Source organism: Hydractinia symbiolongicarpus, chromosome 14 (assembly GCF_029227915.1).
Source record: "Hydractinia symbiolongicarpus strain clone_291-10 chromosome 14, HSymV2.1, whole genome shotgun sequence".
In the NCBI taxonomy this organism is placed as follows: Eukaryota; Metazoa; Cnidaria; class Hydrozoa; order Anthoathecata; family Hydractiniidae; genus Hydractinia; species Hydractinia symbiolongicarpus.
In genome coordinates this window covers 5,895,686-5,922,877 of record NC_079888.1, presented here as the reverse complement: position 1 = coordinate 5,922,877, position 27,192 = coordinate 5,895,686, and the positions used below count along the sequence as shown (strand labels likewise).

At 33.4% G+C, this 27,192-nt stretch overlaps 3 protein-coding genes across 3 annotated transcripts; 2 read left to right on the top strand and 1 right to left on the bottom strand.

Moving 5' to 3' along the window:
• Window positions 1-225: 225 nt before the first annotated feature.
• Window positions 226-10,759, top strand: LOC130625107 (calponin homology domain-containing protein DDB_G0272472-like). The gene is made up of 11 exons (XM_057440181.1): window positions 226-411; window positions 5,470-5,591; window positions 6,274-6,635; window positions 6,905-7,188; window positions 7,509-7,666; window positions 7,857-7,979; window positions 8,332-8,383; window positions 8,473-8,648; window positions 8,871-8,964; window positions 9,062-9,139; window positions 9,264-10,759. Exons 1-11 carry the CDS (start codon window positions 273-275, stop codon window positions 10,574-10,576), a joined length of 2,901 nt encoding a protein of 966 aa, XP_057296164.1. The 5' UTR covers window positions 226-272; the 3' UTR covers window positions 10,577-10,759.
• LOC130625934 (target of rapamycin complex 2 subunit MAPKAP1-like) lies at window positions 9,938-23,911 on the bottom strand. Its single transcript, XM_057441060.1, has 18 exons — window positions 23,754-23,911; window positions 22,354-22,438; window positions 21,988-22,078; window positions 20,833-20,934; window positions 20,699-20,757; window positions 20,425-20,576; window positions 20,177-20,239; window positions 19,816-19,852; window positions 19,644-19,720; window positions 16,534-16,600; window positions 16,352-16,410; window positions 15,759-15,808; window positions 15,440-15,546; window positions 15,206-15,316; window positions 14,292-14,368; window positions 13,715-13,861; window positions 13,343-13,478; window positions 9,938-12,093 (listed from the first exon to the last, which is right to left on the bottom strand). Exons 2-18 carry the CDS (start codon window positions 22,424-22,426, stop codon window positions 11,984-11,986), a joined length of 1,518 nt encoding a protein of 505 aa, XP_057297043.1. The 5' UTR covers window positions 22,427-22,438; window positions 23,754-23,911; the 3' UTR covers window positions 9,938-11,983.
• Window positions 23,912-24,182: 271 nt separating this feature from the next.
• On the top strand, window positions 24,183-27,079 carry LOC130625935 (uncharacterized). The gene is made up of 5 exons (XM_057441061.1): window positions 24,183-24,342; window positions 24,979-25,180; window positions 25,602-25,850; window positions 25,953-26,159; window positions 26,693-27,079. The coding sequence occupies exons 2-5, from the start codon at window positions 24,979-24,981 to the stop codon at window positions 26,947-26,949; spliced, it is 915 nt and encodes a 304-aa protein (XP_057297044.1). The 5' UTR covers window positions 24,183-24,342; the 3' UTR covers window positions 26,950-27,079.
• The last annotated feature ends 113 nt before the right edge of the window (window positions 27,080-27,192 follow it).

The window sequence follows — 27,192 nt, the reverse complement described above, 5'->3', positions numbered from 1 at the left end:
ATTTTTTGCTTATATTCATACTAACCCGCAGCATGTATAGGCATACATTTTCGTATTAGTGTTTCGGCTTTGCAAACAATTGTTCAGTGAAGATCGGCCTTTAGCCGTCCGACTTACGTCAGGCGTGGTTTCTCTGACAAGTCAGAGTCTTTTTAGTGCTATTTGGCTAACTTAATTTCACGTGTGACCATGTATATATAACCTTTATTGATGTTTTACCGTTAGCATTTACGGTCTTTCGACACCACACAGCTCGGGAAGCTTGTTTCACGATGGACATGTTTACCAAATTTGCAGAAATATCTAAATCTAACTTATTTGCTTCACCATTTTCAAAGGCAGCATGTTCCAGCAATGAAACAGCTTCAACAAAATCACCGAGACGTAATTTAATGGCTGCAGCAAACCCAGGTAAGCTTAGGATTTGATCCAAGTGATTTGAATAGCAATTTACATGTTTTAAGTTTTAGCTATATTGAACCATTATAGTCCAACATACTAAGCTTATCATTTTATCCTTTTTTGATATTTTAGGGATAATGATAAGTCCTAAATTTAAGGCCATAGCTGCAGGACTTACTGCTGTGACCTTTCAGAAAAGTGAGATCATGAAATTAGATCAATGTACGAGGGTGCAGACTCGCCGAAAATGCCACAAAAACCACAGGGCTGTCGGACGACTTGCGGCATTTTAAAAAAACTAAAAATTTCGCCCGGAGAAACCCGAAACAACATTTTTTTAAACATTTATTGCCGTGTTGTATAATTTATTCTTTTAATGTCGAGCACACAAGCTGTTTCGGAGCGGACAAAAATGCTACGAAAAAATATTCGATTTACCCTCTCAGTTAAAACAGGATATTTCAAGAACAAAATAAGATTTTTATATTCTCTAAAAAGAATAATAATCTTAGATAAATTGTCCATATTATTAAAAGAAAATTTTTTTTGGACACCTGTTCGAAATTGGTAAATTTAGGCCAAAATGTCTAAAATGACTTCAAAATTATCATTTAGATAAATGTATTCCACAAAATCTTTGGAATAAAGTTAAAAAAACATGTTTTTTATGGTCCACAGCTTAAGTTAAATATCTGGAATGAAAATTACTTAATTTTATTACTGTCCGAAATTGTCCAAAGGGTTATTTTTGGGCCAAATGTGTGAAATATGTGAAAAACAGCCTATGGAGCCTTAATGTATGCTTAAAGTTCGTTTATTAACTAAATAAAAAACATTACTTTGGATTCTAAGACCATTAAAGATGATGTAGATGAAATATTAGTCTGTCTGAAATTGTCCAAAGGGTTATTTTTGGGCCAAATGTGAGAAATATGTAAAAAACGGCCTATAGAGCCTGAATGTATGCTGAAAATTTGTTTATTAACTGAATAAAAAACATTACTTTGGATTCTGAGGCCATTAAAGATGATGTAGATGAAATATTAAACTGTCCGAAATTGTCCTAAGGTTTTTCGGGCCAAATATGTGACATCTATATATTGAATAAAACGTCATTCAGAGTCGACGGTTTCAACATTTTAGTTTATCATGCTTGAAGAAAATACCTCAAGTTGTGCATAAATATTTTATTTATTATATATATACAAAGCAATCATTTTGTGTTTCTTTATAAATTCTATAAAATAACACCCAATCTTGTGATAAAGCCAAGATTAGCTAGCTAGGTAGCTAAAAACATCTTTGAATTCAACAATTTCATCTTGAGAAAGCCCACCAAAGTCTTAACTAAATATAAAAAAGAAGTATTAAGTTACTTAGCTACAAAATGCAAAACTGTAGGACCAAAAAATAGCTACTTTTTACAGAAAAATATAAAACAGGAGAAGCAAGATTAAAAAAGATAACAATTAGCCAAGCTTAAAGTTTTACAGGCTGTAAAACAATTTCTTAAACTTAAGCGTGCTCTAATAGCACAAAAATAATAAAATCCCTGCAAAATAAAGTAGTTTACTGTTTTGTCCCTTACCTCATGCTCTGCCAAACTTTAGCTAGCTAAAAAATTGCAAAGACACCGTTGTCTTGCTTATTCCAACATTTTCAAAAAATTCCGGTTTCGAACCAGGATTCCTGGGTCGAGCAATCAAGTCCAAGGTAAACACCACGCCGCCGTAATTTTTTTTGGAAAAACCATACCTAACAAAACATTAAATGGCATTGCTATGACTCTCTTAGAAGTTTAGATACTTATTTAATTAGACAGAATTCCCGTGCACCACTTTGGGAACTTTTTCTTCTCTTTTTTAGCGCCTGAAGAAGACTTTAACTTAAAATTTAAGTAGTTTATAGTTTGTGAGACGAACGGTGCACGGTACTGGGCGATAGAACCTTGTTTCCAGGCCCCCCATACCAACTGTCAAGTCCATTGCTAGTAGCGCGGCGTTGCCACGAGGTTGGAAAGATGGTATACTTTCGCCAAAAATAATGTTTTTTCTAATTTTGTGTGTTTTGTTCGACGAAATAACTCGAAATCCATAACACACATGTATAACATATTTATATATTTAAAAAGTAGAAAAGTAGATCGTTTTAATACTTTTTATTTCAGTAAAATTAAAACAATACAAAAAAAAGTTTCAATAACTTAAAAAATGATACAAATACAAAATTTCAAAAAAAATTGTGGAAGCCATTTTATTTTTGTCTGCGGTTTGACCGTAGCGAAACAGCTGTGAGCAGTGGTAGTGGATGTTAGACTTAAATCTCTGGTTATGACAGAGGGTTAGTAAACATAATAAGAACGCGTATATTTATATTAACATAAATGTCTGTCTTCTGTTTATTAACAAAGTCCATAGTACTTTCAGCTACGGCACCGTTATAGCGCATTATTTGCATAACGAAGGTGCCGATAAGCCGCATACGCCGTAAAAAGTGTGGGCGTTTTCGGGCAAGTTCGGCGTTTTAAAAAAAATTCAGGTATTTGCCCGAAAAAACCCGCATAGTCCCGAACAATGCCCGAAAAAAAAAAGATTCACCATAAATGACTCTCGAAGAATTAATTATTTAAAAAAGTATAAAAATTAAAATGAACTAACTATATGGTAGCTAAGTTCTTAAAAGGACTGTTTTTATGGTTTTTGATAAGATTTACTTGATAAATAACTTATATATAAACTTTATTACCTTCTTTCTCTTCAAGCGCGTTCTTTCAACTGTCGTCCGCCATGTTTATGTTACAAGGTTTTGCATTTCGGGAATGTTCCAGGCGTGTTCGGGAAAGTGCGGGCGGTTTCGGCGGACAACCCTCAATATAATTCGAAAAGTCGCCTGAACTCGCCCTTATATATGCAGGCGTTTGCTGCTTATCGGCACCCTCTTTTTGCATATCGGCCTGTAACAGCATGGTTAAGGTACCCAATACTAAACATAAACATAACGGTAGACTAATAGTCATATACTCAACAGTGGAAGTTCTAAAAGCTGTTTTTTATATCATTTATTCGATAAATATAGCTGTAATAAAATCCCACAAATTATAAACTGAGAGTAAAACAACAAAATAGCACCTTCCTTCTTCGCGACAAAGTTTAAATGAGAAGAATGAGCCGAAAACGCCCGCATTTTTTACAGCGTATGCGGCTTATCGGCGCCCTCAGCTCAGTTTACTGTTGGCCGCCAGCATGCATATTCACTGCATAAAAAATTTCATTAGTTAAAATCATCATTGTCTTCACTTTTCCTCCAGAGAATGAAAATATGAAGTTATCCCTCAAAAAATGCACACTACCACACCATCGCTGAGGATTTCCAACAACAACTAATCACTCCGCATGTCATGCTTTATTTCCTGACCCTCTGATTTTAAGTCGCCCCTGAGCCACATTCTTTAACCCCACATGAAAAAAAATACTGAACCGGTATAGTATATAAAGCATAATAATAAAATCTTATATAATAATACAGAGTGTGACGGTCATGCGGATGTGTTCATTTTCTTTTGAAGTCGCCAAAATTTTCTTTTAAAGTTGCTGAAAAAAGTATGTCTCAAATGTTAAATTTTTTGCTGATACATTCCCACAATGTTTAGATTGCGATTTTTTGTAGTATAAAGTTGCTAAAAAGTATGTCTCAAATGTTAAATTTTATGACGTTACGGCGCAACACAATAACACTACTTTAACGTCAATCCTATATTATTCCTATATTAGATTTATAAAGCCATTACAGTTCACCTGAGACTTTGAGGCCAAATAACTTGGAAACGAGGTGGTGATGTCAATGATTTTTCACCGCGTGGGTAACTAGGGACCACCTAGGACCAATTTGGGTAATTTTCCCAACCCTGGGTCTAAACCAAATTCATTTTACTTTTAAACCCTAAAATCTCAGCAACTGTTTGTCAAAAGTACATGATCCTTTACATTTCCTTGATCAGCGTTTTAAGATCTATATGATGAAGGCAACAGGTAAACAAATTTCTAAAAAATATTTAGGGTTTTGACGGGCCATTGCTAACATAAGCAAAATTTTTAAACCCTTATTTTTCATTAACCGCTCATCAAAATCACATGATCATATACATTTTCCTAATCAGCAGTTTAGGATTTACACAATGGAGGCAACGTGAAAACAAGTTTCTAATATTTTTTTGAATGGGTTTCTGACGTCATCAAAATTCAAATAACGTGTCTTTTCATTTTTATCCTGCCATGCATTTTTCCAAACATAGAAGATGACGACGCTGATACATTCCCACAATGTTTAGATTGCGATTCACCAGAAATCTGTAAAATTTAAGCAAAAACACAATAACTGATTCTATGACACAGTCATCGATGTATACAGTTTTATGGCACGGTTTTTTATAGTATATAGTTTTGGTTTTGGTAACAATTTTTTTGACTGTTGTCTATTATATTTGTTTTGTGTTAATTTAAATTTAGGGCCCATGTTCCCATCGTGCTATACAAAGTCATGCGTTTAAGCCTTGCCTCATTTGGATATATGTCCCAGTCTCCAGAGGTTGTGTTTTGGCGCTGTAGTTTCGGTTTGTGCTCCAAGGGTTTCGGGTTCAACCCATAGCTAGGGGCATAATGAATAATGATGCCGCATGGTACACCTGACATTCAGACAACGGTAAACTTAGGTACAAATTCCTTCGGCCTTAGGGATGGTCAACAAAAAACTTTGTCCATTTTAGGGGGAGGGTGTTTAGGCTAATCCATTATGGCATGACGAAAATCTTGTTTAACATATTTTTCATGTAAATAAATAAAATAATAAATTTAAACAACTTATTAGATTGTTGGAAATCATGCCTTGTCTATCACACCACAAAGGTGGTTCTATAATTTTTTACTAAAATACATATCAATTCCCTAAATTCAAGTTATTTTCTCTAAAGCCAATAATGGCTGTCGTGTTTTGTCTGTGTTTGAAGTTCTTTAAAACCCATTCATTACGAGTTAAAACATTTTCTACAATATTATTATTAATAATTTCTAGGTGACAGTTGTGAATTTGGTTCTGGTAAATATTATGCTTTGTGTGGTTTTGGTGGAATTTTGTCATGTGGTATCACACATACTGCTGTCGTTCCACTTGATCTTGTCAAATGTAGAATTCAAGTAAGTCATGTGTTATCAATTTGCATGTCTTTGATAGCTCTAATAATTTTTTTTTTTATTATTATAATTATAAAATAAATTTTATTGGCGTAAAAAAAGTTTTTTTTTAGTTTATTCGAACTAAGTTGTTTTATGTCCAAGTTGAAAAATGCCAATGTTAATTATAAATAACCATCTTTCCTGTTAATGTTGTTTTTTATCCACGCTTGCATGTGTGTTTATCCATAAATTACCATATTGTTGTGCATTCTGTGATGCCAATCCATCAACCCTAACTAATCTAAAAAACGATTTATACCCTATTTTTTTATAACTATATATTGAATTTCAACTTCAGCAGTCTTTCTTTTATGTTTCCTGCATAAAAGCCCTTTTGAAAATCTATATAAATTAAGAAACAAGTTCTCATCAAATTCTTATTTTACGAACTTCGCAAAATTTAATTTTCTCAAAATGTGAGGACTCACAAAATTAGTTCTTTAATTCCCTTAAAATAGTACTAATTTGAGATAAAATATCTTCAGTAAAAAAATGTCTGTAAATTTTACTAATCTAAGAAAGAAATTACATTGCCTTTTTGGCTGCTGTTGCAATGCTCACAATTGCCTGGTATTGTTTAGTAAGTGTGTTCATGACTATCTCCATCACACTTATCACAAACAACATATTTCTCACCTTGCAGGTAGACCCAAACAAATACAAAGGTATAATATCCGGTGGTCGACTTACCATCCAAGAAGAGGGGGTTCGAGGGTTAGCAAAAGGATGGGCACCAACATTAATCGGTTACTCAATGCAAGGACTTTGCAAGTTTGGTTTTTATGAAGTTTTTAAAATTTTGTATGGTAACATGATGGGAGAGGAGTATTCGTACCTGTACAGAACCACTTTATACTTGGCTGCATCTGCCAGTGCTGAATTTTTCGCTGATATTGCTTTGGCACCAATGGAAGCTGTAAAAGTGCGTATTCAAACCTCACCAGGATTTGCGTCCACCTTAAGAGAAGGCGTGCCAAAACTCTACAAAATGGAAGGTCTGTCTGGGTAAGTCAAAGCAGAATGCCCTTGAGTTGTGTTTAGATGTTATGAGTGGACAAACGCTTGGACCACCTATTATTTGCTACATATGTTCCAAAATTTCGCAGTATTTTATCTATGCACAAAGTAGTTTTTTTTTTCTATTTGATTACACCTGTTATACTCGCCAGGTCATGATTGTACGCTCAATCGAGGTACGGATGTGGCATAAACATAGGGATCAGAAATTATTTGTGTTGCTATTTTACACTAGAATTTATTACACTTTATTTTAGGTTTTACAAAGGACTGCCACCACTTTGGATGCGTCAAATCCCTTACACGATGATGAAGTTCGCTTGCTTCGAACGTACTGTAGAAGCTATTTACAAATATGTTGTGCCTAAACCTCGATCAGAGTGCTCGAAATCTGAACAATTGGTTGTGACGTTTAGTGCTGGTTATATTGCTGGTGTGTTCTGTGCTATTGTTTCCCATCCAGCTGATACTGTCGTGTCCAAGTTGAATAATGATGTTGGTAGCACGCCAATCCAAGCTGCAAAAGAACTTGGAATGAAAGGTAAACATTTGTTTGGAAAAGTGGTGATGACACAATCCAACGTTTATGTTTAATTATTTTTCTGTTTATGTGGTGTGAAAGCAGGGAGATTTTAGTCCAAGATATTTTGTGTGGAAATTCACACAAAAGGAAAGGCACACAAAATATTATCTATACAAAGTAGCTAGTAATCTGTGACAGCTGCACTTTATCGACAGTTTTGTTTTTATATATGCATGGTTTATCTTCTCGTGCAAAAAGCATTCGAAGCTATACCACTTTTGTTCGAGTAAAAGTCACACGAAAATGCAATCACCTTCGGTATGATTGTATCGTTTTAGGTTTATGGAAAGGTCTTGGACCACGTATCATTATGATTGGTACCCTTACTGCGTTGCAATGGTTTATCTACGACTCTGTCAAAGTTGCATTCCGTCTTCCACGACCGCCGCCTCCGGAGATGCCAGAAAGCTTGAAAGCTAAAATGGCTGTCAAGTCGTAAAACAAATTATGATTCGTATATTGTTTAAACTGAAAGAAGTTTCCGCTAGTCTATTTTTTGTACGTTTTTGGTTTACCTGTACACGATGCACATATGGAATTGTCGCCTGTATTTTTAGCTAGCTAATTTTATGAATATGAACGAAGTAGTGGAAAGATGCGAAGATACAATGCGTAATTTTTTCTAGTCCTGCGCAATCTACACCTCCAACATACGTTTTGAACACACTGAATTAGTGGTAGAAGTGTGTAGAATTTTTGAAATATTGTCAACTAGTTGTAGTAGTTCCGTCGATAATAAAAACCTGCATGTGCGTTTTCTGTTTACAATTAAATAGCAAGAGCTAGCGGAAGGTGTTACGCCTGATCATCAAGCCCCTATTTGTTTTTTATGCTAACACTGGCAGTTGTGACTGTCGAAATGTAGTCTAGAATAAATAGTCTAGGGTAAAATCGCTCATTCATGTCATAATAATAGCTATATTATTCAACTATCAAAGATTGTTATACAACCATAATACTACCATGACTTAAAACTCAAAAAAAGTCTCCATTTTTGTATATTTACAAACTTGTCGCTGTTGCTTGTCGTTAGTTTCGTTTTTCGAAGGATTTCAAGCAGGAATGCGATAAAAAAAATGACCTTGTTTTGTTTTTTTTTAGCTTAAACTGAACGAGTGTTTGGCTGAAACAAAAATGCTGTCCCCCAATGTTGGTTATCTATTTGGCTCTCTTTCTGCTGATGAGCTTTTTTGTTTTGGCCGAAACCATGCGCACTAGGGTGGAATAAAACTTCTGCCATAGATCGCAATGTTCCTAACAGTCCTCTTTTAAAAAACTCAAAATGCGCAACTTCGTTTCCAGTACTTGCCCTTTTAATCAAGCAATATCAGAAAGATAATAGAAGCTCCCAGCAACTTGTTTGCAAAATGCACACTTTAAGAAAATATGTTAGGAGAGCGGTATACTTTTCTCAGAAGGTAAATTTTAGAAACGTACGCGCTTTAAATGTGTGTTTCATTGTATGCGTCGCAACCTCCCTGGGATCGAGGTTGGTACGCGTCGATGATGGGAAGTATTACACAAAATTAAAAAATTATTTTCGTGTGAACAGCATCTATAATAAAAGGACTGCGCATATAAAATAGAATTTAATTGTACTATTTTTTTCCAATTACTATTTTCTTAATGTTCCATCGCAGATGTTTTGTATATATGCTAGCAAAAAAAGCTATTGTCAAATGGGAAAAAACAGAGGGATACAGCTGGAGAGTTTTAAAGTTAACGATCGCAGATGTTTTCATTCGCAAAAAACAAAATATGCTTTCTGTTAAATAAATATATAAGGGAGGAAAAGAAGATTGAAAAAAAAGCGACCTATCTTTCGTTGAAGGGATGGCTGTATACTCGGTGATCAGTCTTGTCTTGCTTGCATCGCTTGTAAATATTGAAGCTCGTTCTGTCAGTCAAGGTATCTATGTTGAATTAAAATTTTCATATTTTATAAATAAATAGAAAAAATCAAACTTTTAGCGTCTCCTTTTATCTTTTATCTATATTTATTCATAAAACATTTTTATTTTATATATTTTTAGGAAAATATTTTAGCAGAGATATATTGAGAAGAGCGATCGAAGATGCGTTAGAAAAAGTGCAACGTGAAAGTTTGCTCGAAAATTCGAAACACGACGAACGACAGGAGTTTAACGATAAATTGGATCGAGAAATCGCTCGCCTAGAAGATTTGGTAGTAAAAAGAAAGCGAGATGGAGAGCAAGCGAACAAAGAAAATATTATTGGAACCGCAGACTTTTCAAAAGTTGCTTCAAGGGAGGAAAATGCAAATGTTGAAGTAGATAACACCATAGAGACCTTAGCTGATTTGTTAAAAAGAAACTTGAAGGGAGAAGAAAACGATGAAAGTTCCATATCACAAAGGGAAAAGAATGAAAATGCCGAACTCGAGACTAAAAGGGTAATGGTTGATCGAGAAGTTTTTGCAGCCAAGAAAAAGAGTGCTACAGACCAAAATGAGGCTGATAAACAAATTAAAAAAGAGGTTGAAGTAAAAAAGAAAGAGGCTGTGGCTGACCAAAAGGAAACAAAGGTTGATAAAAAGAATGTCGCTAAGAAAGAGACCGCAGTGAGTATAAAAGAGGCTACTACAGAAGATAAAGTTGATAAAAAAGAAGATGAGATCAATAATGAAATTACAGCTAATGGTGAGAAAAATAGCGAGAAGAAAGAAACAGCCGGGAAGGGTGAGAAAGAGACTGTGAAGAAAGAATCAGCCGGAAAGAGTGAGAAAGAGGCTGTGGAAAAAGAAACAACAGAAAAAAAGGAAAACGAGGCTGTGAAGAAAGAGTCAGCAGGAAAGAGTAAAAAAGAAACTGCGAAGGAAGAAGACAAAGAAAAGAAAACAACAAAAAAAGATGCTGAAGATTCTTCAAAAAAGGAAGTTGAGGCAACAGAAAATGAAAAACAGAAAGATGAGGATAAAAGCGTAAAGAAGGAGAGTTCAGTAGAAACAGAATATGCTGCTGAAAGTACGTGTGGGGGAGATAAAAAGGAATGCAATAGCAAAAAAGAAGTCAAAAACGAAGAAGTAAAAGATAAAGTTGAAAATGAAAATAAAAAAAGTGAAGACGCGGTAGTTGACGACAACGACCAAGTAGCTGAAATGTCAGACGTCGTGTCGAAAAAGTCAACTGAAAATGCCGTCGCATATAAAGAAGAGGAAATGCGTCGCAAGAGAAGGATTCTAAACGACTTATTGGACGTGTTGATTGAGAGAAGAAATGCAAGAAAACGGGAAAGATTGGAAACAGTGCTTGAAAACGTGATGGCGCTAGAAAACTACCGTCGAGGCTACATCAACAAAAATGACGTCATTGAACCGTATTTCTGAATTCACATATATTTAATTCGCTGTAAGGATAAAAAAAAAAGAAAATAACCTGGGCTTCGATTCATCAAAATGGAAATCTAAGTTCTTCAGTGTTTTACCACAAAAGAAGTCTTGGACGACACTTATGTAGCATATCTAATCTGTATTATCGCAAAACATCCACAGAATAAATTAAGTATAACTCTTTGTTGTTATTTTGTGACCTAGAAACTGCTCCATTGTTTTTTTTTTTTGCGCCATCTAACTTATAATAAAAGTATAAAAAAATCAGTAATATTTCCGCGTTTTTTTAATATTTGAGTACAGCTGCCAATTTTGCGCAAGATAACTAAACAAAAAATCCTTGCTGATTCAATTCCATATTTGACTAAACACGCAGGTCTTAGATGTTAATTATTCGACAATAAAAAATACAGAAAATATGGTCCTTTAGTAAAAATAAACATTTTGTTTCGTTCCACTGCCTGCTGTGGCTGTTGGTCTGATTTGAAATATAAAATCGAGAAAACTTATATTTTGTTTATAGCATGACGTAATATAAAACAAAAATAATTATATAAACTAAATACAATCGTTTAAATAAAAATAGCAACTTACTTCAAACAGGGCTAAAAAAAATTCTCTTGGATTTATATAGGAGAAAAACAGATAGGCAAAGTACCTTAATGTAAGTATCCATCTTAAAAGTCTGCTATCTAGAAATCCAAAACGTAAAAAAGCAAAAGGGACTTTGTTTTGTTGAGTTTGTTTTTCGGAGTAGTAGAAAGAAAAAGAGAATCGTAGCTGCAAAATCAAGAAGAATGGAAATGACTTTCTTAAGCCGTATTCATAATACTTGCGAATTTACGCCCTAAAAGTTTTTTAAATGCACGCCCTTTTCCTTCTCGATCTTTGTTTATTACTTGTAACGTTTTTGTAGTTATGAAAATTAACCTTTCTCCTCTACCTTTCCGCATGACTTGGCTTCTATAGGGGATTGGTAAAGTTGGGCTGCCGGCAAATCTTATCACGCACAAGAAACTGTTTTCAATCTATTTATACGAATACTTTCGTGAAAAATGTATTGCCGACATTACCAGTCGTGTCATAAAGTCGTCGTAATTCGGTACACAGTCGTCGTAATTCGGATAGTATTATTTGACACGCCCCTCTTTTTGATTGATCGATGAGGAATTATTTATTGCAGATAAATGAAAGGCGAGGTACCCTGCTTGAAGGACATAATTTCCACAAAATATACATAACGAAACTAAACTCTACCAATACTAACATAACACTCTATTTTGAAGTTTAATAGATCACAACAAAAGTAAAAAGTGAAGGGCTGGTGGTTGGTTTAATTTCATTGACAATACTCATAACTTGTAACCAATAGCAACAACAACAACAACAACAAGACTTGAAGTGTCACCTGCGCTTCGCTTTTTCGTATGTTCGTTTTTTTGCTGTTAAAAATTCAGTTCGCACAGCTTGTGGTCGTGATTTTAATATATTGTGAATTTTACGTAAAATTTCGTCTAAAGAAAAAGAAAATCTAGCTAGAATACAATAGCACAAACATGAAAGTTCTCAATATTTAAGCTCTGATTTTCATAGTACTTCCTGTGTCAAGTTTTTATTAAAAATCGTATGAAGCGTAAATAACATCATATTTTGCTACAAAATACCAAAACACAATCAATCTAACGATATCAAAAGGTGCATCATTAATGTTACATGTGCACATCACACCAAATTATGTGAAAAAAATTGTGCGCTTAATTTCAAATTTACGAAGTTCTAGAATTCTATAACATTTTATTTACTCGTTAACAATAAACGAGGATCAACCTAGTTGGCAAGAACAAAGTTTTGTGGAACAATACAATGACTACAAGAATAAGTTTAACAGTGACGTCATAATACTGGTTAAACCAATCACAGGCCAGTATTCAGATTAAGCAGCCATTATGAAATGGTTACACATGCCATAATCATAATGCGTTTGTGGTGAAACCTTCATAAATACAAGACTTAATTTTTAATATATAATATAAATCTTTAATATCTTTTAGATACTGCTTAATTTTTGCCATTTAGTGACATTTTAACGCTGTTTTGCTTGTAAATTCTGCATAATTAAGGTTTGTACTGTGAAGGTTTGACCGTAAAAAGTACACTTTGTGCCCAAAAGGAGAGCACGAAGGAGAACATTCCGACCGCAAGTGGGTTTAATCGATAATGACAGATTTAGATAGATTAAAGGCTAAGTGAAATTTTACGGCCTGGGTTTTTTTAATTTGCGCATTTAAGTTGCCTTGAAGTGTTCTTGATCACAGCTTCAATTATGAAGACGTCTGCGCCATGACCAACATCGATAATAAACATGGCAGCGTATTCAGAATTCTGATTGGTTGTCGAGATGTGCGTTGGTTCGGAAGTTTACTCGTCCCAACTTCCAAAGCTACTAAGACACCTCGGTCAAAAAAAGCATGTATTTTTTCTAACTAACTGAAGTCTTGACCTAGTACTTGAGTTGCTTAAAAAAATTGTTTGGTGGGGAGAAAATGAAAAAAAATCAAGATTGTAAATCATAATAAAAGGGGCTGAAATAACTTTTCGGATCCAAAATCAGGAATATAGGGATTGAATTAACACTTCGTTTCAACATCAAATAAAATAATTCTTCGGTTCAAAATCACTTCGGTTTAAAACCAGGTTAAACAGGATTCAGTTCAAAAACAAGTAAAGGGCTGAAATAATGGATAGAAATAGAGAGTTACATACTTGCGATTTGAGGTGAGGCTTCGAACTCATAATGTTTAAAGTCTTCTGATTTTTTATAATATATTCTAAAAACAGCTCTGCCAGGTTTTTCTTCTGTGATCTCACAATCAGCAATGTTGTTGACAGCTAAAGAGACCTGGAACGAGAAAGGATGATAAATTCATTGGGCGCGTGCACATGGAATTTTACGTAAGGTCTTGTGACTATAGGGGTTTCTAAAATCAATTGAACCAATCAACATCGACTTCAATTGATTGCAAAGGTAATGCTTTAGAGGTAAGAAACGCCCTGTCTATTAAGAATGTTCAAAAGTCAGCGTTCAATATAATATTTTTAAAACAATAGGTTTACGAAGAAAGAAATTCTACAAACCGGTTTGTTTCTCGTAAAGTCAAGTAAAGTGAAAAATTTCTGTGATTTTGGTTGTGCTACCGGATCGATCTCAATTTTTTGACCATGTATACCAAGCGATACTTCTGTAGATGCAAGTAAACGATGCACCAATAATACACGGTATGACTAAAAGCAGAAATAAATATCAAACATTGTACATTGTTTCAAAGAAACTGTTATTTTTACAGAGAAAAATGCGAGTAGTAATCTTTAAACGTCTAAAAAGTTAGTCAAGCATCGCCAAATATACAATACTTTTCAGATTAGATATTTCATCAACTAAACATTTAGAAAGTGTGGAGGAGTGCACAACAAACCAAATTTACAAAAAATCTCCACACAACTAAACCGAATATTTAAAGATTATGTTACATTTCGTTGATAGAATTCGTTCCAGAATGACTTTTATTTACTGTAGATAAAAGTAACGTGACTTTACACTGGAATGAAAAGTTATGACTTCGCTGCAGTATTTCTGACTTTTTTGCAAACAGCCTTCTTCAACACTTGTGGATGGTGGAAATGGGGAAAAATTTTGATTTAGAATATAAATTACCTTGTATTGTAAACTCATGATTTCTGCTTGAGCTGTTGAAGTTTTTGTTTGTAATTCTTTTTCATCAGGTTTTCGAGCTACATTAGAAAAACCAGTTGCAGACAAGAGCTATTTCATAGAAATAACAGAACATCATTGCACTAAACATAGGCCTTTGGGTTATGTGCTAACAAACAACTTACTATCTGACACCATCGTTACATGTTTTTATAGGCATGACATTTATAAGCATCTGTAGGCTTAAATTTGGTCATTTTCTAAGCATAAAGCATTTTGTAAAGCCTAAGGAAATGTCGTAAAGTTTTCCTTTTATTCTTTATATCTGAATTAACCAGTATGAAAGAAACAAAAAAAAAGTTTAACCAGTTTCATAGAAGAGCTGCTCCATAGAAATAACAGAACATCGTGTCATTAAAGACAGGTCTTCTGTACTGTTTGGGTTACAGGCTATCAAATGGACTACTGACTAAAACACCATCATAGTCATGCTGAGTACTTCGTGGAGGAGACTGTCAGATGTTTTTTTTTATAAGCATGACATTTGTAAGCATCTCTAGGCTTAAATTTGGTCGTTTTTAAGCATTATGTAAAGCCTAAGAAAATGTTGTAAAGTTTTTCTTTTTATTACTTATGTCTTAATTAACCAGTATGTAGTGAGATTTGTAATTACTGATGCTCAAAATTCAAATGCAACTTTTTTTTTCAAATGAGCATATTTTGAGCCTGATTATGTATTTTTCATAAGCATATTTCAATAAATCTTTTTGCCATTAAGCATAACCTAAGCATATTTTAAGCCAGAAAAAGTACTTTTATAAGCATCCTTCAGCCTCATTTTGAAACCTCAATTGTTTAAAAAAATCATGCACTTTTGTTAAACCTACACCAAGTTAAGTGTAATACGAAAAAATTACCTCCACTGTCTCGAACAAGGTTGAATGTTAATGTGCCGGTACTCTCCAAAGTTGTTTCCATATCGATGTGATGTCCTTCCTCGCCTTGTTTCTCCAAGAAATATTCACGTCCTAAAAAATCAAATATACAAAACTGTAAAACGGGTATTCCAACATCCTGTGAAATATAAGGTAAAAAATCAAAGTGTAATGATTCTAAAAATTATGTAACGTAATAACTTAAATCATGCTCACCATTTTTTTTGATTCCTCTCTTTTTAAGAAATTTAGCTAGTACTACTTTCATTTTCACATCTGTACGATCTACTTTAACAACAGAATATCCGTTCTGAGGGATCGATCTAAGCAAGAACAAAACACAAAACTAAAGTCTGGAACAAGAAATTTCGAAAAACCTGGGACGAACTTTGTACTTGGAATTTTATTTCAAATTTTATCAAAGCAGCATACTTATTTATAAGTTTTCTTCGCTTAATACAATAACAAGAATATTTCTCGTTATCTGAAGCTACCTTTTCTGTACTGATTCACACAAAGAGGAAATGAAACTTACATTTTGACTGAAACAGAGTTTTTAACAGGAGCTCGATTCACTTTGTGCTTCTATAAAGACAAGTTCAAACAAAAATTAAATTGTACCTCTGTTAGTGTAGGTAAATCTAGCATAGAAAAAAACAAGACGTATGGTATACGTAAACAACCTCGCGAATAAAGTTTACAAAAAGCTGTCTATAAAATTGTGATTTTTGTTACGAAGTTAGACACGACATATTTTACTATTCAGATACGCAATAATATTTTTTACATACTACGCAGTTATTTTATCTTTTTAAAAAAGAAAAAAAAAGTAAAAATAGTTACCACGATGAGATTCGAACACACGACGACTCCCGTGTCGGTGCTCAGAGAGGCAAAAATTTCTATTCTTGTAGGACACATTTGCGTTTTAATACAAGCTCACGAGCTTGTAACAAGCCAATTTGTACAAATTTCGACATGAGATTACCACCGTAAACCGTAATTTATAACTCCCCTTTGAATTTAGTCTCGGTGTACTAAACCTTACAAAAACAAAATTATTCCTGGATAATGAATTTATTTACATTTTCTTAAGACTGTGCTAGTATTGGCTTATTGAGTCCATACCTCAACCAAAGCCAGATAATGAAATTCAAACTTTGACATCAACTCCTTGTCATCTAACGCTGAAATAAAAATCATATTTTAAATGGTCGATTCATTTGAAAAGTTGTTTGCTGCTACAAAAATCACCAGGATTTATAACATAACAAACGTGGTGAAAGGAACAAATTGAAAAGTTTGTTTACCTGGAAAATCCATGTCAGCTTCTCCATCTTCTTCAGCAATATGTAATGAATACGCTTTTAAGTCACTCTAAAAGGGAAATGTTTGCATCCCAATTTTTATTTGATAATCATTAGTATCACTGTAGAAATTGACATTAATTAATACCGTAAACCGTAGTAAAAAATCGCATCCTACCCAGGTAGGTAGGTAGGTAGTTATAAACTTCTAGCAACATACTCAATTTTAATTCAACTCTTAATTTTAGCACCTTTAAACATAAACTTACCTTCCAAATAAGTGTCCCTAATCAAATAAACATCTACGGTCAGATTTTTATTTTTAAGCACGTCAAGAATTTCATTACTTTATAGCCCTTATTTACAGTAGGGAGCTATTTCAATAATTATAGGGGTATGATCGTTTTGTTACGAACTGTTCTGAAAATTTAGGAGTGGATGAGGGTAGGACAGAAATTTTTATGTAACAGATAATTTTTAAGTATTACGGATAGTTTTAGTTATTTTAGTGTATGATCTACGTCTTTAACTTGTTTCTTGTCTCTGAACTTAAACAAAAGTACCAAAAATGTCATCTTGTGTGCTAAATTTATGGCCCTGTCATGTTTTTTATCATATAAGAACATTAGTTCGCCTGATTATCTGTTACATTTGGTTTTTAATACTATAGAGAATGAATAAATGAGGCCTTAAGATTAAAAATATTGTTAGGTGGGTGTTACTAGATTTGTTATGATGCATTATACAAGTTAAGGGGGCGGTTGTAGCCTTTTTTTTGCAATATGGCTGCTAGCGTTACTTCAACTTCAACCTTAACATGCCTGGGATAAGTATAACAATCGGAATACAACCTTGGTGGAAAAGACAAGAAAATCATAATCATTTATCATTCTCGGCTTAACATCCGTTTTCCATGCTAGCATGGGTTGGATGTAGTATATTAATGACCCTCTTCCAATTTGATCTAGACTGAGTTAGATCTAAGCTCAACTTCCTCTGTATCAAGTCTGTCCTTAAAACCTCCTGTCAAGTCTTTCTCGGTCTGTTTCTGGGCTTTGCCCCAGGAACTATCATGTCTCTACACTTTCTCACCCAATTATCCTTCTCCATTCTTTCCAAGTGCCCCAACCAATTTAATCTTCTTATCTGGATAACATCCTTAATTATACGGATACTTAGCCTGCTTCTTAGCTCATCTGAACTCTTTCTGTCTCTCAGACTGGCGTTACACATCCACCTAACCATTCTCATATCATTCCTTTTTAAATGGTCAAGATCTTCCTGCTTCACTGCTATGTCTCACTACGGTACAACATAACTCTTCTTACACAGGCCTCATACAACCTACCTCAGTAGACAAGACTCTGCTAGTCAACAAAGGAAGTAACTCTCTGAACTTTTTCCAAGCAGAACACCTATCCTGCAAGTAACACTTTTTCCAACACCCCCTTCACTGCCAAACATATCACCTAAGTAACAGAAGTTCTCAATTATCTCTAACGAGCCACTGTTGCACATCATTGAAGCTGGAAATACTTCATTCTCTATAATCTCACCTTTGCAACGCTTGCATATAGACTGAATGTCAGCTCTTAACCTTCCACCAATACTACTGTCCTTCTTATGTACTCAATGCTTGCAAGTCTAACAAAAAATTAAGCTACTACCAACCCCTTTCCTGCAAACTCCACAAGGCCACTTTCCAACTACAGGGTCACACTTGGCTGCAATGCTACTAAACATGACTTTAGACTTTGCTGTGTTTACCTTCAGCCCTTTCTCTACTAGTCCTTTCTTCCACTTCTCAAACTTTTCAACTAATTCTTCCATCGACTCTGCTATGAGAACCAAATCATCTGCATACAATAACTCCCATGGACAACCTGTTCTGAACTCCATTGACAGCGCTTCTAAGACTAGAACAAACAACAAAGAACTAAGTACAGAGCCCTGATGTAGACCAACATTTACATTAAATTCATCACTAAGTGAATTCTGACACGACTTCTAGCATTGCTGTACATAGACTGTACCATCGTAACTAGCCACTCATCCACACCTAATTTTCTCATAGCCCACCAAATAAATTTACGTGGCACTCTATCAAAAGCTTTCTCTAAATCTACAAAGGCAAAATAGAGATTCTTTCTCTTTCCTAAATATTTTTCCTGAAGGTAGTGCCACGCCCTGGAACAAAACCAAATTGCAACTTTTCTATATCAATTCTTTCTCTAGTAACTTATCAATCACTCTTTCAATAACTTTCATTACTTGATCAACCAATTTCAAACCTCTATGTAATGCATCATCCTTGTCCTTGAAATAATTCGCTATTACACTTGACTGCCACTCACTCGGAATAGCACCATCCTTTATAATCTGGTTAGCAAGACTTATAAGAAGCTCAACTCCAATATATCCAGATGCTTTTACCATCTCTGCAACAATACCTGATACTCCTGCAGCCTTGGCAATCTTCAATTTCCTAATGGCCTCCACTACCCATTCTGTCTTAATCTGCATAGCTGGCCCTTCTACAACATCATCATCAGGCAAATTATCCTCATCCCAATCAATCTCAGTGTTAAGCAACCTCTGATAATAATTCTTCTAAGCTACCCTTTTCTCCTCCTCTGTGCTAGCCAAAACACCTTCATCATTATGTATACACTTCTCACCTACAACATCTTGATTAATCTTCTTCATTTGCTTCGCTATCTTTAATACCTCATTGCGCTGGTGTTCCTTTCTTAACACATCTGCAAATCTGTTTCTCTCTGCTTCTGATTTTGCCTTATACACTGCTGTACGAACACGACGCTTGGCTTCTTTTCCTTTATACACTGGTCAACCTCATTATTCCACCACCAGGTCTGTCTAAGTCTAGCTGGTCCTTTCGTCCACCCACAGGTATCATCAGAAGCTTCTAGAAGACAATTCTTCAAAGTAGTCCAAGTACTTTCAACATTGTGAGTATCACATTGACCATTGTGGGCTAACTGCTGATGAACCAACTATATATGTTTCACCTTTTTGAAACTGAGTTCACTTTTAAAATTCAATGCATTTTAATCAGATGCTACTTTACACATTTCAATCATAGAAAGTCTTACTTGTGCTTTCGGTTTTCTCCCTTCGAGCACATATTTATATAAAATTAAACCAATTGTATCTTGTACACATGCAGTATCTATAAACAAAAGAACATTTGCACATTGCATGATAATTACATAACTATATTAATTTCAAAGTAAAATGTTGGTTACAAAAGCTCAAGTCACTTACCAACATAAGTGATATTTATTGGCTGTAACCGCTCTTCCTAAATACAAAAATATTTTATAGACAATGCCTGCATAATGGTATTGAAAGGGAGAATTAAATTATATGTCAGTGTTTTTCGGGGGGAATTTTGGCATGGTTTCAAGTGTACAGCATTGAGGTATTAGAAAATTCAATACATTTTGTGATAATAATAGCACATTCGCTTGTACTGTTTAACTATATACAAGATTTCTAAAAACTTTAATGGAAGCCACATATCTATATAATATCTGGCATTCAATTTAAAAGCATCTTGATTCACAATATTAAGTGTTTAAATTTTCAACAGATTTGAATTTGTTAATAAAAAAAGTAAAGTTACCTCTGTAGGTAAGAATGTTAAAAAAATACAAATATCTCTCGTAGGACAAGTGTCTTCCAGTCCCTAAACAAGGATAAATTAAGTATAGGTAGATTAAAAACGCTATAGATATATTTCCAAACCACAACACAATACCATATTTTGTAGCAGATCAAAATTAGAGAGATTCCACTTTCACATAAGAATGTTGTTTTCATTCCCAATAATTTAAATATTAAAAAAAAATCAATTGTGACTGGTCTTCTTACCTCGCCATCAAACTTTGCATAGTCAATAAATGGATTACTGGGCTGGTTAAGTGAGTCCTGCAAGAGCTGACTCAGTTTGGATACCTTTATAGTTATTTCTGTTTCTTCTACATTCAATTCTTTTTCTTGAAACAATTCATCTATTTCCGCTTCTGTATGAAAGACATGACATGGTTGTGTTAACTATATTAAATTCATTATATAAATGTCTTTATCATGCGAAAAAAATTCAAACATTATTAACACATGCAAAAAAATCAAAATAAAAGCTTACGAGTTAACTTTTCAGTCTTGTTATCATCCCAATGAATATTCTTGCAATGATATTCTTGCCTGTTATGAAAATAAGTAAGTAACTTTAACACATATCTTTGCAAGTAAAAACATTAACAATGAAAAAAATCCCACCTTTTCCGTGTTTTGTCGAAACGACCTGTTTTTGGGGTTCGTCCCATAACTCCTGGACTAACAGCAATGTCAAACGACTGTGAGTAGTCACCAAAATCTGTGCTATAAAAACAAGAAGATAATAAAGCTTCAATCTTTTTAAGGATTTTAAGAGTTAGTCTTCTCCACCATGGAATAAAGTTTATGTTTGCATTACTGGTCAATTAAATTTCCAATCTTATCAAAGAACATTTTACTTCTTAGCCTTTCGCAAACAAGTTTGCAGCTGACTATAAATTTATTATGCTACCTTACCTCACAAAAGGTGGAAAAGTCAAGAAAAAAACTTTGTGTAAGTGCATAGATCAACCATTTAAAAAAACTAATTTTCTAAACTTATTAATGATAGCACTTTTTTATAACTTCTTCATAATTTAGGTGACGAAACTTGGGAATTTACAATTTGATACCAATCTGAGAATGTACTGTCGAAAACGTCTGAAAACCAAGAAAAATTTGTGATTCTTTTATATATTTTTTTATTAACACCTACTGGAGGTAGTGATAAGGAATGAACAGGAAAATTATCATGGAAGAAAACGCACACTGAATATAGTAATGAGGGAGATGGACATGTTTTTGGAAACTTTAGTAGTGTACAAAATATAAATGAAGGAATCATAGACAAAGAAAACATAATATATAATAAAAAAAAAACTTCTAGAAATTTAAGTTTCTTCTCACTTGTTATAATGATCCTTATTAAAATATAAAACAAAAAACAAAACAAAGAGAAATGCCTGAAGAAAGTCTCATTTTATTGAGCACACAAACATAAATGTTTTGTTAAGACAATCAAGTAGATCTGGAAGACTTAAAGTATTGAAGCTATAGGTGAGCTAATACTGACTGATGAAAGGTGGTATATATACATCAAAATGTGTAAAATATCAAGATGTATTTATTTAATGTGAAAACAAGAAACTTAAAAAATCTAATGGTGAATGAAGTATTATAGAGTTAACTAGTTCAAACAAGACAATATTTATGTAAAATAATTCCAAATCAAGTTTTTCTTTTAAATATCAATTTAAATAACACAAAAAGAAAAAATAGAATTATATCCAAATAATACCCTTTGTTAAAACAAACAAACAAACAAACAAATTAACAAACCTATCTTCAGTGTGAAACATTCCAAGTCTTTTCCTTTGTTTTGATTGCCAAATATCTGGTTCATCCTGCACAATTACCATTTCGCACATACCTACAAATAGAATCGGCATATAATAGATAAAAGACTTACAAATAATATAACAATGGAGGGCATTGGTGAAAAGAAAGACATGGATCAAATTAACAGGATTGAAATTTACGCTATTATATATATTTAAAAAATATATATGTAAATGTAAAATATGAAAAATATTATGAAGCACAAAATACCAATAACTGTTCTATTAATAAAAATTAGCTGATGAGTTAAATTATTTTTTTTAGTTTTTTTGTCAAATGCAGTCTTAAACACTGACAAAAATTTACCTGTATCATCACTTGTAACACAGGAATGTCGAATATGGTTAATTACCATCTGAGGATTATCCCAAAATGTCATTGCGTTATATTCCTATGTAAGGAAATAAATTTAGACTGTGTTATGGGATTTAATGTATATAATTGCATACAAATAGCCCTAGCATCTTTCACATTTTTGACTGCTAAAAGCTGCAAATGGTCAGGATTTAATTTAAATTTTAAGGATTTTTTTAAAAAAAAAGATTTATAGACAACTTTTCAAGCTCTTTCATATAAAGCCAACTTGTTTTTTCACAGGAAGTAAGCTTAAAGGACGTAAGATAAAAATTCAAAAAATTATGATTGTTTTTTTGTTACTAAAGCTGAAGCATTGGGACAGAGCATTGTCACACAGGTCACATAGTTGAAAGGTGGGTCCACTATGTGGTTTACAAACAGGACATTGATACAAAGACACAAGTAACTTCTTTTCCAAAGTGTAATATTCACTCTTCACACAGCTTTTTAATTATATATAGAGGAATCACAACAAAGTAGGATTATTATTGGTTTTTAATTTTAAAATTGCCCACTCACCCCTAAAAGGATAGGTTAAAAGATTGCAGCTTGAAACATTTTGGAACAAATTTTAAACAACAACTTTCTAGAAGAAGTTACACTGTTAACTTAAGTTAAAACTATAATTTTTTTGTTTAAGAAAAGGTAGAATAATACATAATTAATAGTTTACTACAACATATTTTTCTCGCTAAATTTGTTTGTTGGTGGGTTTAGAACAAAATACGAAACTGTTTCAACGTACATTACTTCCCCAGAGACCATTGCAAATTGTTCTATTATGTAGACAATGTGGAAAGTGCAGCTATCTTAATTGGCCTACACCCTTGCCAAATTATTTTTTTTTCGAGAAATACCCAATTACCACTAATTTCTAATTTATCCTTAAATCTGGGTTAACCCATAAGATGATTGGCATATTTGGATTTATTAGCAAAAATTATCTAGGATAGGAAATTGGGAATACCAAAAGATTATTAAAACAGGATTTATTCTAATTTAAAGTTTTTAAATTTTATAAAAGTTTGACCGTAATATTTAACTGCAGTGCAACATTTTCACTGCACCTGAGCCTGATTTGCGCATGGTCAGTTCTTTTCCTTTAACATGAAGAGGCAGTTGTACTTAGTGCATAAACTTGAGAATTTCCATGATTCCATAGATTTTGGTGCTAAATTTAATGATGTTGGTAATTCTGGTTGAAAATTATCAGAAAATTTAAAGTATGTTAACCCGGATTGTCATGCTAAAGAGAGATGAGTAGGGTGAGGGTTAGCAAAGCTTGTACTTAGAATTAGCTAGCTAGCTAGCTATAGACAATGCACTTTCTTCTACATCACTGGTATTACCTTCTTCGTTTCTTAAAATCAGGATGAAATTGTGTAGCTGTTTCGGTTATAAATATAAAAAATTTTGATGCACAAGAAATAAAAAGCTCAAGCGAATATTTACAAAATAATGCGCCATATTGGTTTAGCAAGAGATTTTGCAGAATGATAAGTCCGAAATTTGAAATTTTTTTTGTCCAGCACTCTCCATCTTAAAAATAAGTTGGTCAGCTATAAAATTGTCGATAATTTTAGCAATGTTTGATTTTAATGAATAAGAATGGTGTTTAAGATGGAAAACGTCAAAAAATTCGTTTTAGTGAAAAAAATAATTTACATAGAAAAAATGACGCGCATCAATATTTCATTTAAAAAGGTAAACCTCGCCTTTGTACCCCATATAATATTCTTTTATTGTGATTAAACATTTTTACGCAGGGTCTTGAAGGGAGGTTGTTAAAATAAGTCACGTGATAAGACAGATCGAGTTGCTCTCCCGGTCCCTTTCTACAACACGCACTGGGCAGTGTCGGTTGTGTCGGTTGTTCATAACATCTACAAGTTTTTACATTTAATATTACTTTTAGAAGTCTAATTAAACAGTCTCAAAGTAAGTTTATATACCTAGCTTCCCTGTTATTGTGTTCGTTCTGTTTTATGGCTGTTGTAAATTTATGTTTCTTCACTCTGGTAAATATGGTGGAAGGCAATGGGCCGTGATTTTTCGTTTTATAGCTATATTTTATATTTATTGATTGGTTTTGTTAATTGGGGAAAGTAGGGTCAAAAAAGAATTACTAAAGTTATAATTAACCCTTGGGACTTGGAAGGAATAATAAACAGAAACATGTTTTTGCAGTTGTATGAGGGAAATGCAGCAGATCAGTTTTGCTAAGTAGAATACAAAACGATAGTTTGTACTGGTCAAAGCAAAAATTATTTTTTAAATGTTTAAACTATGTTTTAAAAGAGCAAAGTACCAGGGGACAAATTGTTACCGGCCATTACCAAATTGCGAAATGAGTTTTAAAAAATCAAAGTTCTTGTCCAAGTAATTTTATTACCTCATTGCATGCACAAATTCTCTAAATATGGATTCATGCATGTGATTTGTTGTTGTTTTCTTTGTGGAATTCCTGTTTCTTCAGAAAAATCAAAAATAATTTTATTTTCATCCTACCAAAAAGAAATTTAAACATTAATTACCTGTCAGGATCTTATCTTTTACTATTTATATATATTTCAGATGGCAAAATCCCAAAAACTTGGTTTCGCCGAAAATTTTGCACTTAGTGGTGCTGCAGCTGTTATTTCGAAAACCGCAGCTGCCCCAATCGAACGTGTTAAGTTGATGGTTCAAAATCAAGATGAAATGATTAAACAAGGAAAACTTACTGAACCATACAAAGGGGTTATTGATTGCACTGCACGTACTTTCAAATCAGAAGGTAGGCATAATTTTTCTTATTGTATGTTTGAATTATAATATCAAGTCAGTTCATTGAAATATTCTGACTGTGGAAAAAAAAAACTTTTTCCAACTGTTGCCTGGAAGTACTGTAGGCCAATTGGCATTAATCTCTTGTTATTTTTTTCCAACAACTTGTAGAACAAAATGTTACAAATAATTGATTAAAAATTAATATTTTAACATTACCTTGGTAGAATTATTCGCAAAAATGTTTTTTATTTGTAAATTGTGAATTGCGACGTATAAAACGTTTTAACATTTACAGCCAAAACTATGTTCACACAGGGCATACTTCGAACTCCCTGTTAAAACAGGAAATGGATATTTTGGCATCTACACAATTTAATAATTTCTGTGTTTCACTAGGCAAAAGTTAATTTTAATTTTTCTACATTTAGGTTTAATTCCATTCTGGAGAGGTAACTTGGCTAACTGTATCAGGTATTTCCCAACTCAAGCTTTGAACTTTGCATTTAAAGACAAAATTAAAATCCTGTTTAAACAAAGCAAAAATGACCACTACATCATAAATTTTTCAAAAAACATTGCCTCTGGTGGATGTGCTGGTGCTTTATCACTCTGCTTTGTGTATTCACTTGATTATGCTCGAACCAAGTTGGCTAATGATACAAAATCATCTGCGAAAGGTGAACTGTTTTCTGATGTTTTTTACTTAATTCTTTTAAGATATTTTGCACAAAATTTCAATGTAATCCAATGATACGAGATTTGTTTTGTTTTTTCTACAGGTGGACAGCGTGAATACAATGGACTTGTTGATGTGTACAGAAAAACTTTAAAGTCTGATGGTTTTGTTGGATTGTATCGAGGTTTTGTTATCTCGTGCGTGGGTATTATTGTTTACAGAGGTTGTTACTTTGGTTTCTATGATACATTAAAGCCAATCCTTCTTGGTGATGATGCTTCAGTGATCTTGTCTTTCGGTTTGGGTTATGGTATGTATATTTTTTAATTTGTATTTTTAAAAAACTGATCAGTGGAAACAGCTTGATCAGGATCTCTACTAGTAAACTTTAAGACTAAAGTAGACATTGACCTAATTCGAAAACTTTATCTTTGAACAGAAGTATACTTAATAGTTTTATTGTACCTTAAGGGTACAATAAAACTATTAATACTTCTTAAAAATAAGTGTTTCCGCCTTCTAAAAAATTATTTACACTTTTCTTCTGGTTTACTTAGCACTTTATTAATAGATCTGTGAATTTCAACCTTGCAGTCTTTATTTTATGTCCACTGTGCAAAAGCTCCATCTTCTTATCTTGCGACAGGACTAATGAATTATGTTTACATAATTACTGCAATTTAAAATAAACAGTTTATTTGACATAAAAAAAGAAAAGTATTGATTATGAGTAACTTCATTTCCTTTTGAATTTTTAGCATAATTTTCAAACATATGGAATAGTTATATATTTATTACTGTTTTCTCCTAAAATTTTACATGAACTCCTTTCTTCTTAAACAGGTGTTACTGTGACTGCTGGCTTAATCTCCTACCCAATTGATACAATCAGAAGACGTATGATGATGACTTCTGGACAGGCTGTCAAGTACAAGGGATCCATTGACTGTACTGTGCAAATTTTAAAGAATGAAGGGGCAATGTCGATGATGAAGGGTGCTGGTGCCAACATCCTTCGTGGTGTTGCAGGAGCTGGTGTGTTGGCTGGTTTTGACAAATTCAAGGAAGTTTACATCAAAATGCGAAATAACGCTCAATAAGTAGTGAATGTTTGGAATAGAACTTTTTTAAAAATTAGGTACCAAACGTGAATGTTTGGTGTAAATGTGTCAACAAGAATTGTAACTAACTTGTTCTGTTGATATTTATAATAAATGATCTGTGACGCTAGATGGTACTGAGGAGGTATATTTATCATTCGCTTTTTTTGTGTCCTTCAGATGTTACGTCTTACTACTGGCCTTTTTATATTGAAATACAGGATCAGGCTTCGTGTCTTTAAA